The 15,305-nt window shown below is 26.4% G+C and overlaps 3 protein-coding genes across 3 annotated transcripts in view; 2 read left to right on the plus strand and 1 right to left on the minus strand.

Annotated features, from left to right (window-relative positions):
- Phum_PHUM085450 (Rab6-interacting protein, putative) overlaps positions 1 to 5,953 on the minus strand; it is a gene marked incomplete at both ends in the record, with an annotated part of 6,255 nt that extends 302 nt beyond the window's left edge. Inside the window, 22 exons of the mRNA XM_002423726.1 lie at positions 10 to 177; positions 263 to 530; positions 611 to 802; positions 889 to 1,097; positions 1,171 to 1,289; positions 1,359 to 1,504; positions 1,582 to 1,822; positions 1,902 to 2,074; positions 2,164 to 2,416; positions 2,488 to 2,674; positions 2,763 to 2,993; positions 3,062 to 3,276; positions 3,377 to 3,525; positions 3,606 to 3,668; positions 3,752 to 3,947; positions 4,023 to 4,198; positions 4,271 to 4,459; positions 4,550 to 4,641; positions 4,729 to 4,946; positions 5,034 to 5,204; positions 5,299 to 5,405; positions 5,857 to 5,953. Of these exons, the coding sequence (XP_002423771.1) occupies positions 10 to 177; positions 263 to 530; positions 611 to 802; positions 889 to 1,097; positions 1,171 to 1,289; positions 1,359 to 1,504; positions 1,582 to 1,822; positions 1,902 to 2,074; positions 2,164 to 2,416; positions 2,488 to 2,674; positions 2,763 to 2,993; positions 3,062 to 3,276; positions 3,377 to 3,525; positions 3,606 to 3,668; positions 3,752 to 3,947; positions 4,023 to 4,198; positions 4,271 to 4,459; positions 4,550 to 4,641; positions 4,729 to 4,946; positions 5,034 to 5,204; positions 5,299 to 5,405; positions 5,857 to 5,953 (3,860 nt within the window). The remainder of the gene's footprint in view (positions 1 to 9; positions 178 to 262; positions 531 to 610; positions 803 to 888; positions 1,098 to 1,170; positions 1,290 to 1,358; positions 1,505 to 1,581; positions 1,823 to 1,901; positions 2,075 to 2,163; positions 2,417 to 2,487; positions 2,675 to 2,762; positions 2,994 to 3,061; positions 3,277 to 3,376; positions 3,526 to 3,605; positions 3,669 to 3,751; positions 3,948 to 4,022; positions 4,199 to 4,270; positions 4,460 to 4,549; positions 4,642 to 4,728; positions 4,947 to 5,033; positions 5,205 to 5,298; positions 5,406 to 5,856) is intronic.
- Positions 5,954 to 6,595: 642 nt separating this feature from the next.
- Phum_PHUM085560 (uncharacterized protein) lies at positions 6,596 to 10,109 on the plus strand (the record flags this gene model as incomplete). The annotated part of the gene is made up of 11 exons (XM_002423727.1): positions 6,596 to 6,683; positions 7,114 to 7,942; positions 8,039 to 8,227; positions 8,354 to 8,436; positions 8,516 to 8,642; positions 8,745 to 8,883; positions 8,957 to 9,224; positions 9,298 to 9,508; positions 9,584 to 9,776; positions 9,865 to 9,978; positions 10,065 to 10,109. The coding sequence occupies 11 exons, from the start codon at positions 6,596 to 6,598 to the stop codon at positions 10,107 to 10,109; spliced, it is 2,286 nt and encodes a 761-aa protein (XP_002423772.1).
- A 1,249-nt stretch (positions 10,110 to 11,358) lies between these two features.
- Phum_PHUM085570 (insect origin recognition complex subunit, putative) lies at positions 11,359 to 13,100 on the plus strand (the record flags this gene model as incomplete). The annotated part of the gene is made up of 3 exons (XM_002423728.1): positions 11,359 to 12,662; positions 12,685 to 12,831; positions 12,860 to 13,100. 3 exons carry the CDS (start codon positions 11,359 to 11,361, stop codon positions 13,098 to 13,100), a joined length of 1,692 nt encoding a protein of 563 aa, XP_002423773.1.
- Between the last annotated feature and the right edge of the window lie 2,205 nt (positions 13,101 to 15,305).

Below are 15,305 nucleotides of genomic sequence, written 5' to 3' on the forward strand. Positions count from 1 at the left end.
CGAACTCACCTCACTCCAAAACATATAAATCTTTGAAATTTTCCATCTTTTCCAAACGGCCTCGGACAATTTTCTATTTTCGATACAATTTCCCTAAATTTTTCCATAACCAATTTATTTGAATCCGTCGTCGAATTCGTCATTTTATTACATTCGGTTGCATTGTCTTTTTGCGTGCTAGTAAACATCGTTTAATAAAATATATATTTCATTTACATAAATCGAAAAAAAAAAAAAAAAAAAAAAAGAATCATGGTCGTACTTTGTTCTCGTCTGAGAATTTTTCCTGACATTTTTATGCGGGGCAAAAGTTTGCAATCCGGATGATCTCGGAATGTGATCCAAATCGGGTCGTCTCCTCATTTTCTCTCTACTCTGCCTCCCCGTGTTATTTTCATTTTCAATATCCGAATTATCATCGTGTCGCAAATTGATATTTTTTAATTTTCTATCCAGCGAAGATCCAGCATCCGCGTGTTTATTATAACGACTTTCTTGTAAGAGTATATCAAATTGTTCTTTGACTCGAACTAAAAAATTTTAAAAAAATTAATTCGCAAACCATGAATAACAAATAATAAATTTTACTCAAAAATAAATTTCATCTCACGAAAATAATCCCATAAATATAAATTTCGACCGAAGAAACTTTTCGATTTGAATCCGTACAAAAAAGCTTGTTCTAATGAATGAACGAGACCCATTTCACCACAAAGGAGAGGAGTTAATTTAGCACGATTTTCCCGCTGTCGAGAAGTTGCAAATCTGTGAAAATATTTAACGACGCTATTTACAGAATCACCTACAAGAGGGAAAAAAAGAAAAAAAAATGGCGAATTATTTAAGAAAAATAACATTAACGATTCCAAAAAAAATAAAATGTCCGACCTATCATGTGTTGAATTTCTGATAGGCTCAATTTATTTTCTTTTCTCGACAAAAGAGGACTCCTACACTGAACTAAATTATTAATTTTAGCATTACAAGAAGTATCATTAACATTTAAATCTTCTTTTGACCGTATTAATTCGGCTATTAGTAAACGTTCCGAGCTCCCATCATCGACTCCTTTTCCCAAATATCTTCTACACGGAAACCTAAAACCGATTCCAATTATTAATTATTATTATTATTATTATTATTATTATTTTATTTTATTTAATAACAAACCTAAAAGTATGACCGGTGACTTCGCATCGAATCAATATTTTTTCAAGCATCCAATTCCCCGAAGTCCCATTCGTGTCTTGTCCTATTCTTAAACTCGTCAACATTCCTAAATTTTTGTGCTGAAAAAAAAATTTCAATTTAAATTCAAATTTAAATTATTTTATTCATTTTTTATTTTCGAGTCGTACCGTGACGATAAAATCCATGGATCCTTTCGGAATGGAAACTTGCGAAGTTTCTCCGATGGTACCGGAAATAGCTACCCAAGCATTTGAAATAACAGTAGAAACGTACAACTTTTTCGAAGGGATAATAATGACTCTGTATGGCAATTCTAAAAAACGGAAAAAAAAAAAAAAAAACTCGTTGAAGAACCGACATTTTCCCGGATTATTAAAATTAATTACTCACTCGTCGTCAGGTACGTGTTTGTAAAACAATAATAATCGACGGCGTTTAAACTGAGAAGATGGTATAGAAATTGTTCTCTTTCTTCTTCGCATCGAAGAAAAGCATTTCTCTTGTACTGGGATTTCAATAAATCTTTGGCCGATAACAATTTGTGCAAATACCAGGACAATAATTTTTTTTCCAACGCGAGACGAATCCAAGCTCTTGCGTAACCGATTTGAGATTTTATCTCGGTCATAGCCTGGAAAAGAAAATTATTCGACATAAGGACATAAGGATTCTGAAATTTCGTAGCAAATTTAAAAAAAAAAAATTCTTACCTGAACATTTTTTATATCGAAAGTAACAGAAAGCGGGAGGGGAGTCAACAAAGCATTTTCATTTGTCGAATCTAAATATTTTCTATCGAGTGATCGAAAATCTGGAGTGACCGAAGAGTTATTACCCAGTGATAAATTTTTATCCACGTGCCTTCCCAAAGACGACGAAGAGTCTATGATGGTGGGGGGGGGGAGGGGAGAAAAACACAAATTAATTCAACGATAAAAAAAAGAAAAAAATTTAAATGCTTTGCATATATACCCTTTTTTACGTAATTTATATCGGGGGTTTTCAAACTGTTTTCTTCGTATTCTTGATATTTCAACAAATGATTCCAAAGTGCTGATTTCCCTTGTTTTTGTTGGACGGCATGTGACCAAACTCTTTCGAGTAAATCGCACAACGATGCTATCAATGTGTTCTCTTCGATGTTACCAATTTGTTCTTTACCCAGTATCAAACCCTCGGCTCCCATTTTTTCCAGTACCATACGATTCGTTTTGAGTTTGCAATCCTTGAATATTATATAATTATTTCTAAACTATTATAAAATCATTACGCAAGAGTACATTTATGATTTTTTACCTTCAAAAGTTTTTCGACAAAGTTCCAATTTGCTTGAGCCAACCTTGCCGGACTTTGATCTAAAGCCGATGTATTTTTATTTAATTTATTATGATAACTAATGCTTGACAACGTCGTACCGGAATTTTCATCGTTTAAAAGATCATTTTGTTTTCTTTGTTGCGGCCATTGAATATACGGTGGATTCCTGCATTTATAAATTTAATTTCCAATAATATGCCATATAAATTTTCCACGCGAATTATTTTTAAAAAAATTTTTTTTATACATCTCACCTCTTAACAGGTTCTTTATTCAAAGCCGATGCATCTAAGAAAGGAAAAACGCCAGGTGTTTTATTAGAATATTTTATAGGTTCGCTACAGCGTAAAACTTCTGTGGGAGCCGGAACGAAAACGTCGACGGTCGAAAACCTTTTTTCGAGGAGAAGCAACGACTCCCGTATTGCAGATTCGCAACTTTCGTGTTTTTCTTTTTTGCCAGTTACATCCCTACAATTACGTTTTCTAAAACAAAAAAAAATGGATTTTCAGTCAATGCGATCGTGAGAAATTTTCCAATTAACAAAGGATACCTTGAATTTTTAATACGTTTGTCGAAAACTCTCAAATTCGGATCGATTTCGTTAAACGTGGCTAAAATTTTAGAATCTATAAAACTTGCAAACATTTGAGTTTCTAAAAATTGCGAAAGAAATGGAAGATGATGAGTTGCTTGGTCGGATAAAAATGTCGCTTTATCAAAATTTTGCATCGTTTCCCGTTCTCTAAGCCATTCCGTTTTTTCTTTCTGTTGATAACAAAAAAAAAAAAAAAATTTTAAATATTATTATTTTATCAATTTTAATATAATATTCAATACGATTGTTAAATTTTATAAAAAAATTTACCTCGTTTGGTAATATGACGAAATGCTCGTACGAATGAAATATGTTAACAAATCTATTTAGAAAAGTTTCGCGAACGCTATTATTAAATTTAAGCTCGTCTTCGTATGTCCAATTATTATGAACGTCTTTGAAATTATTTTTTTCCAATTCTACAATTTTTATATAATTATAAATAAATAGTCATTCAATTTAAAAGTTAAAACATTTTTTTTTAAAATTTATTTATTACCTTCGATTTCCTCGGAATTTTTTTTTAAATAATGATTTATACGATTTTGATCAGAACTTTTACCTGGAAAAAATAGAAAAATTCTTCTCATTTCGAAAGCCAAACAAAAAAAAAAAAAAAAGAAATATAAATAAGTGATAATATACCCTCAGAATCTAAGACTATCACGCTATTTGTCATGGTATTGAAAAATTTAGAAGGATTCGTCACGTTTGCCGAAATATTAAATTTTTTAAGTAAATTATATATTTCGCTACGGAATTCGTTGAATTTTGGAAACGTTGGCAATTCTTCTGGTATTTCAATGTCGTTATTATCAATATTTATATAACACCAGTCTCCCTATAAATAAAAATAAATGACTTTTTTATACTGGAAAAAAATTTTTTAAAAATAACGTTAAAAGGGGTGACTTACTGAAACGGTAGGTTTGATTTGAGCATCGTAAGAGTGTATTCCCATTATAAAAGGAACGGGAGCATCGAGAAAATGATGAAGACTATTGGGTAGTATGGGAACATAAACATGTTGCCAAGAAAATGGAAAAAGCAAACTAGTTAAACATTCAGCAACCAACATGAGTGTTTGAAAATCTGAAAATCGAGTGAATAAGATTATAAGTGAAGATTTTTAAGTAAGAAAACATTTACTACATTTAAGCTTACCCGAGGAACATAATAAAACTTGGTGTTCAAGTAATATACAAGTGAATAATTGCAAAATGACATCAACACTGAGCAAAGTAAATAGCGAATGTATTGAAAAATCTAATATTGGAAGTTCCTCTATTGAAATCGGTCTTTGAAGAATTAAATTTTCTTTTAAGTTGACTATTTGAAATTGAACACTTCGACCTAAAAGTTAAAAAAAATTAAAACTTGTTCAATTTTTTTATTTTTATTTTTATTAGTTTAAAAAAAAATAATAAAACAAATTAAAATCACCTGGTTGAGGCATAGGAATTTCATACAAAAAATAATATACATAGCTTTCTAAAGAGAGCTCATCAGGAACTTCATGTTTTGAAAATGCATACCTAAAAAAAGTTAACATTATTATTATTTTGCCATAATTTGTATTATTTCGATTATTTTAAAATGTATATATATTTCTAATTGCTTACTTGTGCAGAGCATACAAAAATTTTTGACTTGCTGTAACAAAAGGCAATTGCATGACTACAACAATACTTTTAGTTACATAAAGAATGTCTTTATTGCAATCGTAATAATGTGATGATTGATTATTTGATATTTTGAAATGCTTTGGTAATGATTTTGAATTGTTAAATTGCTTATTTTTAGTAAAATTTGCACTGGATAACTCCGTTAGGTACATGGCCTGAAAATATTTTTGTGACATTTTTCATTTATTATTATAACAATTTCTTAAATAAATTTTATCCTATTTTTTTATTTTGAAAATTACCTGAAGAGTATGCATGGCATTGCAAACTTGCTTATTTTTAACTTCTTCATAAAAAATAAATGAGAAACCATAGTAACGACTACCATCTTCTCTTGTAACCACAAAACTGTGAAAATTTGGTTCGATAATTTGTTTTTGAGTAGCAAATTGTAAACCTTTGGGCAAACTAAGCTGAAAATTTAACAAAAACAAAACAATTTACTATTTTTTATAACTGATAAATAAGTTTACAGAAAAAAAAAAATTAAATATTAAAAAAACTTACCATGCATATTGAATCATTGTCAAAAGGATTTCCAGAATTGTTATTTGGAAAATGTTGCAGAACTTTACCTTTAAAAGACCTCCTAATAGGAGGGCACAAGACATCACCTAAAATTTTTTTATTTTTTAAATTTAATTATCGATTCTTAAACTTTAAACTTACGACTAATTATCGAAAAAAAAAAAAAAAATAAGAAGCCATTTTTTAAAAAAAAAGATACTCAGAAAAAGATTTTAAAAAAAGTTTTTTTACATCCTTTTTGAAAAGTTTGCAAAAATTGCTTAACATTTTATTTTATTTTGCTAAAAAACTAATTATTTAGTTTTAAACTTATTTGCTTATTTATACTTTTTTATTCATAATAAATAAATCACATGAAGGTCATATGATAAAAGCAATATACTTTAAATGTGAACTGATACAGATTAAATGAAATTAATATATATTCATTAATAATGTAAGCAGGAGCAAAAAGACCATCAATGATTCAAATATAAATAAATTATTGAAGATGCTTTAAAATAAATCAAAAAATTTTATTCTAAGAGTTATATTTACCAGACAAATAATCTGGTTCCAAACCAGATGTGATGTCTAATCCACAAACAACGAAATAATCGCAGAGCCTGCTCTGACATCGGTTGGAAAGTGTCATTTTATTTTTTCATGATTTTTCATCTCACTGCACTCCCCATTTCTAAAAAAAAATTAATTTTTTAAATATAACTTTGGGTATGTCAAAATACTTGTTAGATGTGATGGATAATTTTCAATCAATCATAAATTATGAATTTATTGATTATATCATGCATTTTTTCGAGTTTAATTATAAATGATTTTTGAAAACTGAAAATACTTTTTACAAAATAACACAATGAAATAAAATATTTAACTTTAAAAATAAAAAAAAAATCAAAACAATTACAATTTCAAAGTACAAAAAACTTACCTTGTATCAATCAAAGCCTCCTGTTTGTAAAGCAAAAAGTGCATTCATGTCACAAATATGACGTCATAATTATCACTTAAAGCACTTAGGTGGAAGACATGGCTGAAATGTCAATTTGTTTTCTACTCTAAGTTACAAAAAAAAAAAAAAAATAACCGTTTCTTTAAATTGAAATGTTAATATTTATTTTTTTTTGGTTTACTTTACAAAATATTAAATCTTTACTATGAGTTGCCTGTAATATATAAATTTGCGAAATTTAATTTCAATGCACCAAAGCAAGTTGGATAGTATGGAATTTTTTTTTTGTTCATTGTATTCATAAACTGAAGTTTGATATCAAGTAAAATGCTGAGGTGTCATTTCCAAATTCTTGGTCCTTATATTAAAAAACCAGCCTCATACCGCTTTGATTCAGTTCTAAGAACTCCATTTGGTAAGTAACTGTATGGTTAACAATATTTTAATTTATTTAAAACAGAGTAATAATACTTTTTTTTCAATGTTATTTTACCCTTATTGAAAAATGCAATGTAATTAAACAATAAGTAGTATTACAAGAGCTTAATTTGTAATGAATTAACATTGCAGAAATTCTACTTTAAAAAATAATCATTAAATTTTATTATCAGTATCTTGAAATTTTAGTTTTACTCCCTTATCAGCAATAAAAAATGTCTACAGTCAAAGTTAATTAAAGTCATTTAAACAATTGATTCCATTTGCAGGATGCTCCTATTATAAAAAGGGGGTATTTGTTCATTTGGGAAATCACAAACAGTTAATCAAGCTGCAAGAAAATTACAAGTGTAATTTTATAGTAAACCAAAAAAAATATATTACCTTTTCTTTTTGGAATTTTAAAGAAGAAAAAAATAATGAAAATTTATCCGAGTCGAAAATTAATACAAAAAAGGAACCTGATGACAATATAAAATCCCAGAAAAAAAGTACTGTTTTGAAAAGTAACTTAGTGGTTTTAGAAGAAAATTCAGTAGATTCTTTTAAAGCTAATGATAATGAATTTAGTTACTTAAATAAAAATTTAACAGATATAACTAATAAATGCTCTGAACAGAGCAATTGTGTTGAAAATAATGTTAATTTATCAAATAATAAACTGGATATTCCACAAGATTCTTTGTGTGAAAATAATAAAATATTAGAAACTAAATGTTTGAACAATGAACAAATCAATGAAATTCAATCGAATAAAGATCCATCATATGGAAACATTGAAAGGCATATTTTAGAAACAGTAAAATTGTCAAAAAACAAAAAACCTGATAACTACTTGAATACAGTTAATGTGAAGAACTTTCCTACAAACAAACAAAATAAAACTGCTTCAAATGATGATTTGAGAATTCAAAAAAAACCATATGATGCTAAAAAACAAAACGACAAAACTCTTGATTTATCGAATAGAGTTGAAAGGGAAAATAGGCGTCAAACATATGAATTAAATTTAGGAGCAGTATCGGAAAATATCAATTTGAATCCTGATGGTCCATTAAAGGAAAAAGATAGAAATCCATTAATGGATGACATTAAACCCTTGAAAGATACTCCACAACTCCTATTGGAAAAAGCGAAAGAAATTCTTCGAAAAACTTCACAAATGAAACCTACTGAGGGAAATAGAAATGTCAAACTTATAAATTTGGGTACTCCTAAACCTGATAGTAAGTACAGGTGCAATTTTAATTGAGAATTACATATTCATGTTTCATCATCATTATATATATATTTATTTATTTTTTCTTTTTTAGTAAATTTAAATGTGACCAGCAGAAGAAGGCAAACAGTTGATTTGAATAAAAGTTCAACAGAACGAAATTTTATAACTCCAGTAAGAGCAATGGCAGATTTTCTTTTAAAACCATCAGATTTAGAAGGTTTGAGAAAAACTAAAAGAAGATCACCTTATGAAAATGATCCACCCATAACTGTATATTGGAGAAAAGATGTCGAAGCAAAGTTAGTAATAATTACCATAAAAATTATAATTTATAAGACATTTTTAAGACATCTGTTAAGTTTAAAAGACATTTTTGTTTTATAAATTAAAAGTATATTTAATAAAAACTTAATTTTAATATTTAGGGCATTGGATGTGTGGGGATCAAAGGAAAATTTGTTGAAAGAAATTTTAAAGAGAGACATAGAAAGACGTCGTTATCAACAAAGTATGTTTATAATTGAAAGAAAAAGAAAAAAATGTATTTTTAAAAACCGCGTTTAATTATTAAACATACGCAATTACAGATTTGTTTACGGTTAAGAGAAGATTACGAGATTATCGGAGGGAACAGGGACGGGAAACGGAAGTTAAAACGGAACAAAGCGGTTTATTCGGTTCTTCCGGAAAAGTTGTTTTAACGGCTATTGCAATGTAAATAAGTATATATCTGTTGATAATAAAAAAAGCAAAAAAAAGAAAGCAAAATGTACGAATCATCATTATCAAATTTTAATTATTTATTTTAATTTTTAGAAACGGAACAAATTTTTTGTTCAAACTTCTTGCATGGTGTTACACAGGTTCCCACAGCATGTTTTCAGAAGCTGTGCACTCATTGGCCGATACGATTAATCAGCTTATATTAGCATATGGCATACATAAATCTGTTCAAGTAAATTTTTAACGGTTTTTCGGAACCATTTTTAAATCAAACAAGTTTCAATTCTTTTTCTCTTTTCTCCTAGAGAGCAGATTCCGATCATCCCTATGGCTACACGAATATGCGTTACGTTTCTTCTCTTATTTCCGGTGTGGGGATTTTTTGCGTAGGATCTGGGCTTTCATTTTATCACGGATTTGTCGGATTAACGGATCCATCGGACTTGCCATCATTTTATTGGGCTTATTTTATTCTAGGAGGATCTCTTGCATCGGAAGGTGCCACTCTATTAGTAGCTTTTAATTCCATAAGAATCGGTGCTAGAAAATCTGAAGTGTCCTTATCCGAATATGGCAAGTATTTCGTGAAAAATTATTCAAAATATGACAGAAAAAAAATGTTGAAATTATTTTTTTTTCTTTTTAGTGTGGAGAGGACAAAATCCAAGCGTTAACGTAGTTCTCTTAGAAGATATGGCAGCTGTTATCGGCGTGAGCTTTGCCGCAGGTTGCATGGGATTAAGTTCTTATTTTGAAAGTCACGTACCTGACGCTATAGGGAGTTTTTTCGTCGGAGGATTGCTTGCCGGTGTGGCATCATTCATCATTTACACTAATGTCGCAGCATTGGTCGGGAGGTAATAAATATTTCACCGAGAACGTCTTGCATCTGTCTGTCTAAACTTAACCTTAACTAATAACGATTCCTATAGGTCTATTCCGCAAGAAAGGCTCGACAAAATAAATGCAGAATTGGAGTCCGACGTGATGATAAGGGCTATTCATGACGTCAAAGGTATAGACATAGGGAATTCACTCGTTCGATACAAAGCGGAAATGGATTTCGACGGTGGAGAACTGACGAGATCTTATTTGGATAAACAAGATTTAAATTTAATGCTCGAAGTAGGTGATGGGTGTGGTAGGGCGCGAGATGAGGGATTTCATTTCGTTTACGGTTTACGCCAAATAAAAAATTTATTGATTCTTTCAGGAAGTCAAAAAAATGCAAACGATCGACGATCTTGAAGAATTTATGCTTAAACACGGAGAAAATATCGTCGACATGATGGGTGGAGAAATCGATAGAATCGAATTGAAATTGAGAGTAATAATAATGGAGGATTATTAAAATTATTCGTGATTCGTTTATGAAATATTATTTTAAAAATAATCGTTTTAATTTTTTTTCAGAAAAAGCACCCAGAGATAAGGCATTGCGACTTAGAAATATTGTAAAATCAACCGGGAAGAAAAGGGAAGAAAAAAGAAAAAAAAAAAATATTATTTCATGTTTTTATACATGAAAATAGTTTATTGAGAAATGAATAAATTTATTTTTTTAAGAGAGAGAGAGAGAGAGAAGAAAAAGGAGAAAAAGAAAGAAAAAAAAAAGCTTGTTTTTTTTTTTTTCAGTAAAAAAAATGTAACTTACTGTACAATTTATTTAAATTTTATTATTTAAATTTATATTTTTATTAATATTTTTTGTTTTTACAAATTTTTATTTAAAAAAAAAAATAAAAAAAAATAAACGAAGAAAACTTTATTTACTAATAATCGAATTATTTATTTATTTATTTATTTTATTTAAAATATGATTTAGTGAAATGTTAATAAGTGGTTAAATTGTAAGAAAGGGAAACATAGGCCTAGTTTATCAAGGAGGCAGATAAAATAAAGAAAAATTATTTATAAATTTTTTAATTAAACGTTATATTTTTTAAATAACAATTAAATAATAATAAATTATAATAATAATAATAATAATAATAATAAATAAAAAACAAAATCAATTTTTTGTTTAAAATGATATTAAAAATATATAATAAGGATAAAGGAGGCAGTGTAAATACGGTGTGTGTATGTGTGTGTGTGTGTGTGTGTATATGTAAGATTTAAAATAAACTTTGTTATTTCACCATTCGAATCAATTAAGACTCAATTTTTTCGCGGTAAATTTTTTTTTTATGAGACCAGGTGTTAGAACAATAACATATGTTCCAATAAATTAAATAATGGAAAATTTTACAATTAAATATTATATTAAAATTATATATTTTAATAGTATGTTGTTAAATTTATTACAAAATCTATAATATTAATATAATGCTTACACCGTACAAAAGCATTACCTAAGGTAGTTTGAATTGTTTTTTTTTTTTTTTTTATATATTAAAATTAAATTATTTTATTTAATTTTTTTATTAAATAATTATTTATTTTATCTATTTTACAATTTTTATTTTTCTACAAAGTTATAACTCATAGTCATTATAATGTGATAAAAGATTGTGGTTATTTTAAACTCTAAAGATGAAATATTAAATATTTTTCAATAATTACACACTTGATTACATTTATTAATGTGTAAAATTATTATTATTATTATTATTCTGATGAGTTTTTTTTTCTTTTTTGTTTTAGAAAACACTCATAAATATAATAATTTTTTTGTAAAGACTGGTAAATTAGTACAATAACTAAAATGGATAACAATGTAAAATATAATGTGAAAAAAAGAGATTCCATGAAAACAATCGATGTTATATTTGTTTCCGATGAACTGGTAGGAAGTACTATTGTATCTAAAAAAGAATATGAAAGACTTATGAGACAAAAATTAAAAACAGAATCAGATCAGTCTAGGTTAAATGATTCGAGTTCAGTAGAGTTGGAAAACAAATTGTTAAAAAGAAAACAGGGAATTAAAAATGATGTCGATTCTGAAAATAATTCAAAGAGAAGCAAATATATTGATGATGTTGAATTAGCATTAGCAGCTCTTGAAAATGATAATGTTGAAAAAGTAGAAGTAACTCATCCGAGTACTCTATTCGATGAATGTGATATTTCAGCTAAGAAAATATGTAATTTTGAAAATAGTAATCATTCGAGTAAAAACGATAAACTTTCAAATAAGGCCAACAATCTGGTCAAACCAGAAGAAAAGTCGAGTGCTAATAAACAAAATGACAAAAAACAAATTAACAATTTGGGAGAATTTTGCCAAACTCCAATCACTTTAAGAAAAAGAGTTATCAAAGACATAAAAGCTATACAAAAAATATTAGAAAATAGTGATGATGATTTTTCAAGTTCGGATAGTGATTCTAGTTTTAAAATGTCAGATGATAGTTCGAGCGGTAATAAAACCAGTGAAAATGAGAATGATGATGATGATTTAGATGATTCTCCATCGAAATCGTCTAAAACATTTTTCGAAAGTTATTGTGATTTGCATAGTACTAAAAATTCAAAAAATAGTGTTAAAATAGATAAAAAATTAAAAACTTCAAAATTAACTCAGGAAAAATTTGATAGTTTAGTTAAAAATAATACTGAAATTAGTTTAGATCATAAAAAATGTTTACAATCATTATTAAGTGATATATTTAATTTATTTCCCAAATGGGATTTTATTTTAAATCAAAATTTTAATTTATTATTATATGGAGCCGGATCGAAAAGAGAAGTTATATCTAAATATTTAGAAAGATACATTGATAGTTTTCCAGTGATTGTAGTCAATGGTTTTTTCCCAGATATAACCAGTAAAGAAATAATTGAAAAAATATGTGAAATTTTAAATGTTAAATATGATGCGAGAGATGTTATAAGTAAAATTGAATGCAAAATAAAATCATATGACTTAGAAATATATTTAGCTATAAATAACATTGATGGAATCATGTTAAGAAATAAAAAAGTTCAAAATGTTTTGTCTAGATTAGGTAAAATAGAACAAATTCACATAATTGCCTCTATAGATCACATTAATGCACCTCTGATGTGGGACAAAAAGAACTTGTAGTGAATTCAATTGGATATGGTTCGACTGCACCACTTATTTGAATTACACAGATGAAACATTGTACGAAGGAAACCTCATGCTTCCCAACAGTGGAAAAGCCACATTGGCCTCTCTCAGAAATGTATTTAGTGCACTGACAAAAAAACAGTAAAAGTATATTTTTAATAATGGTTAGAAATCAAATAGAAAATGGTGGGAAAGGAAATGGTATAACGTTTAGAGAACTGTACGAGGAATGTAGAAAAGAATTGTTAATTAGTTCCGATGTGGCTTTGAGAGCACAATTAAAAGAATTTGTCGATCACATGATATTGAAACAAAAGAAAAATGCAAACGGAGAAGAACAATTCATAATAACAATGGAATACAATATATTGAAACAATTTTTAGACGAACAGGAAGTCGAACAAAGTTAATATGGGACAATAAGAACAACAATAAAAAAGGTTTTACATTTTTTTTTACAAGCAGGGAAAAAAAAACCCATTTTAACGATACACCCTTCCACCCCCCCCCTCAATAAATAAGTAAGTAAATAAATAAATAAATAAATTTTACTGGATTAAAATTGGCGACTGATGCATATTATTATTATTATTATTTTGTTTTTTTTTTTAACGGTTAAATGAGTTATCGGATCGATGTTTGCGTTTTTATTTATTTATTTATTTATATTTTAATACTGTAATGAAATTTTATTATTATTATTATTTTTATTAATAATTATGTACATATTTAAGTTTTTTTTTTTTCTTTTCTTTTTTTTTTTTTTATTTTCAAAAGTTTGATGATGAATTAAATGTGGTTTTAATGTTTTTTTTTTTTTTTATTAATTTTGTTATAAAAAATTTTAATCATCATTATTATGTTTTACAAAATGTCGTTAAAAGAAAAAAAAAATGATAAAATTTTACCGGTTTTTGTTTTTTTTTTTAATATTTCACGGTTTAAAATCAAATAAAAATTAATTATTTAATTTTTTTTGTAATTTTCTTTAGTTTTTTCGTAATATGCGATTCTATTACATTATTCCAAAATAATTAAAAGTTTTTACATTGAGTTAATGAGTAAATTTTAAATTTCGAGAACGTTCGAGAAAAATGTAACGGAACCGTTACGAACTAAATAACCGTTATAAAAAAAAATATTTTAACTTACTTAAAGAAAATTTAAAATCGACGGAGCTTTTTTTTTTTTTTTTTGATTTTGTTATTTCTTTACACATTTATAAACGATCAAATATATAATTTTTATAAATTAAAAACCATTAATACTTATAATGATAAAAAGTTTTCTTCCTGATCAGAATTATAACAGAACGCACTATGATGTCAGAATTTTTCCCTCCATTTTGAAAAAACCCTCGAAGACTATACATCAGCAAAATTCAGTTTAATCTTAATTCGGATCATTTAGCCGTAGCAAAAAAAAAAAAAAAATTATTTAAGCTTTACTGTCAGAATGTAGTGAAACGAGTGATAAAAGTAAATTAACAAAAAAAAAAAAGAAAATGTCGTTATTTTAAACGTTAACAATTATTTGTTATTTAAAGAATTATAAGTGGAATTAACCAAGGATTCGATCGGTAAGTAATTTCAAATTTCTTATTTTTTAAACAATTTAATTATTATTTAATAACGATGCAGTAACAAGGATTTTTTTTTTTAAATTCAAAATAATTCAAATTAAAAGTAAAAAAAAAAAAAATGATTTTATTTAAATTAAATAATTTAAAATAAAATAAAAAAAAAACAAATATCAATCAATCATTAAATTAAATTAAATTAAAATTATTAATTAATTAATTAATTATGTAAATAACTAATCATCTTTCACAAGCACTTTATCATTTTACTCTACATTCTTATTATTAATTTAAAAAAAAAAAAAAAAGGAACAAAATAAAAATTAAAAAAAAGTTTATAAATAGTTTTTTTTTTTTATAAAAAGCACAAATAATTAAATAAGTACACAGATCACAATAAAAAAAAAAAATTTTATCGAGTCACATACAAAAATTTTTTCAAAATATATATATATACAAAAAGCATGCCATTTTATTATCATTATTATTATTAGTTTATTTATTAATTAGTACATGGGCTTAAGCAATATTTCATGTTATTGATGAATAAATGAGTTTAAATATTATTATCATCATCATCATTCGATAAGTTAATATCAATTTGTTAATAATATCATTCGATAAATCAATAATAAATTTAATAAAATTTATAGAAATTATTCGTTTATAAAAAAAAAATATATATAAAAACTACCTGTCGTCGTTATATATACTTATTTATTTATTTAATATTTATATAAAATAAATAAATAAATAAAAATAATTTAAAAAAAAAAATATTACAGAATTTATAAATATCACTTTTTATTATTTTTATTTAAAAAAAAATTCTGTTTGTTATTATTATTACAATTATAACTAAGCATACTAAAAAAAATTATTATTATTATTTTATATAATTAAATTAAATTAAATTAAATTAAATTGAGCCAAATAATAATAATAAATAGTCACTTACAAATAATAAAAAAAAAAAAAATTTTTAATTGTTTTTCCAGTGAGTTAAAATACTCGAATAACAAAATTTTTAGTAAAA

Source organism: Pediculus humanus, genomic scaffold (genome assembly GCF_000006295.1).
Source record: "Pediculus humanus corporis 1103172107436 genomic scaffold, whole genome shotgun sequence".
Lineage (NCBI taxonomy): Eukaryota > Metazoa > Arthropoda > Insecta > Psocodea > Pediculidae > Pediculus > Pediculus humanus.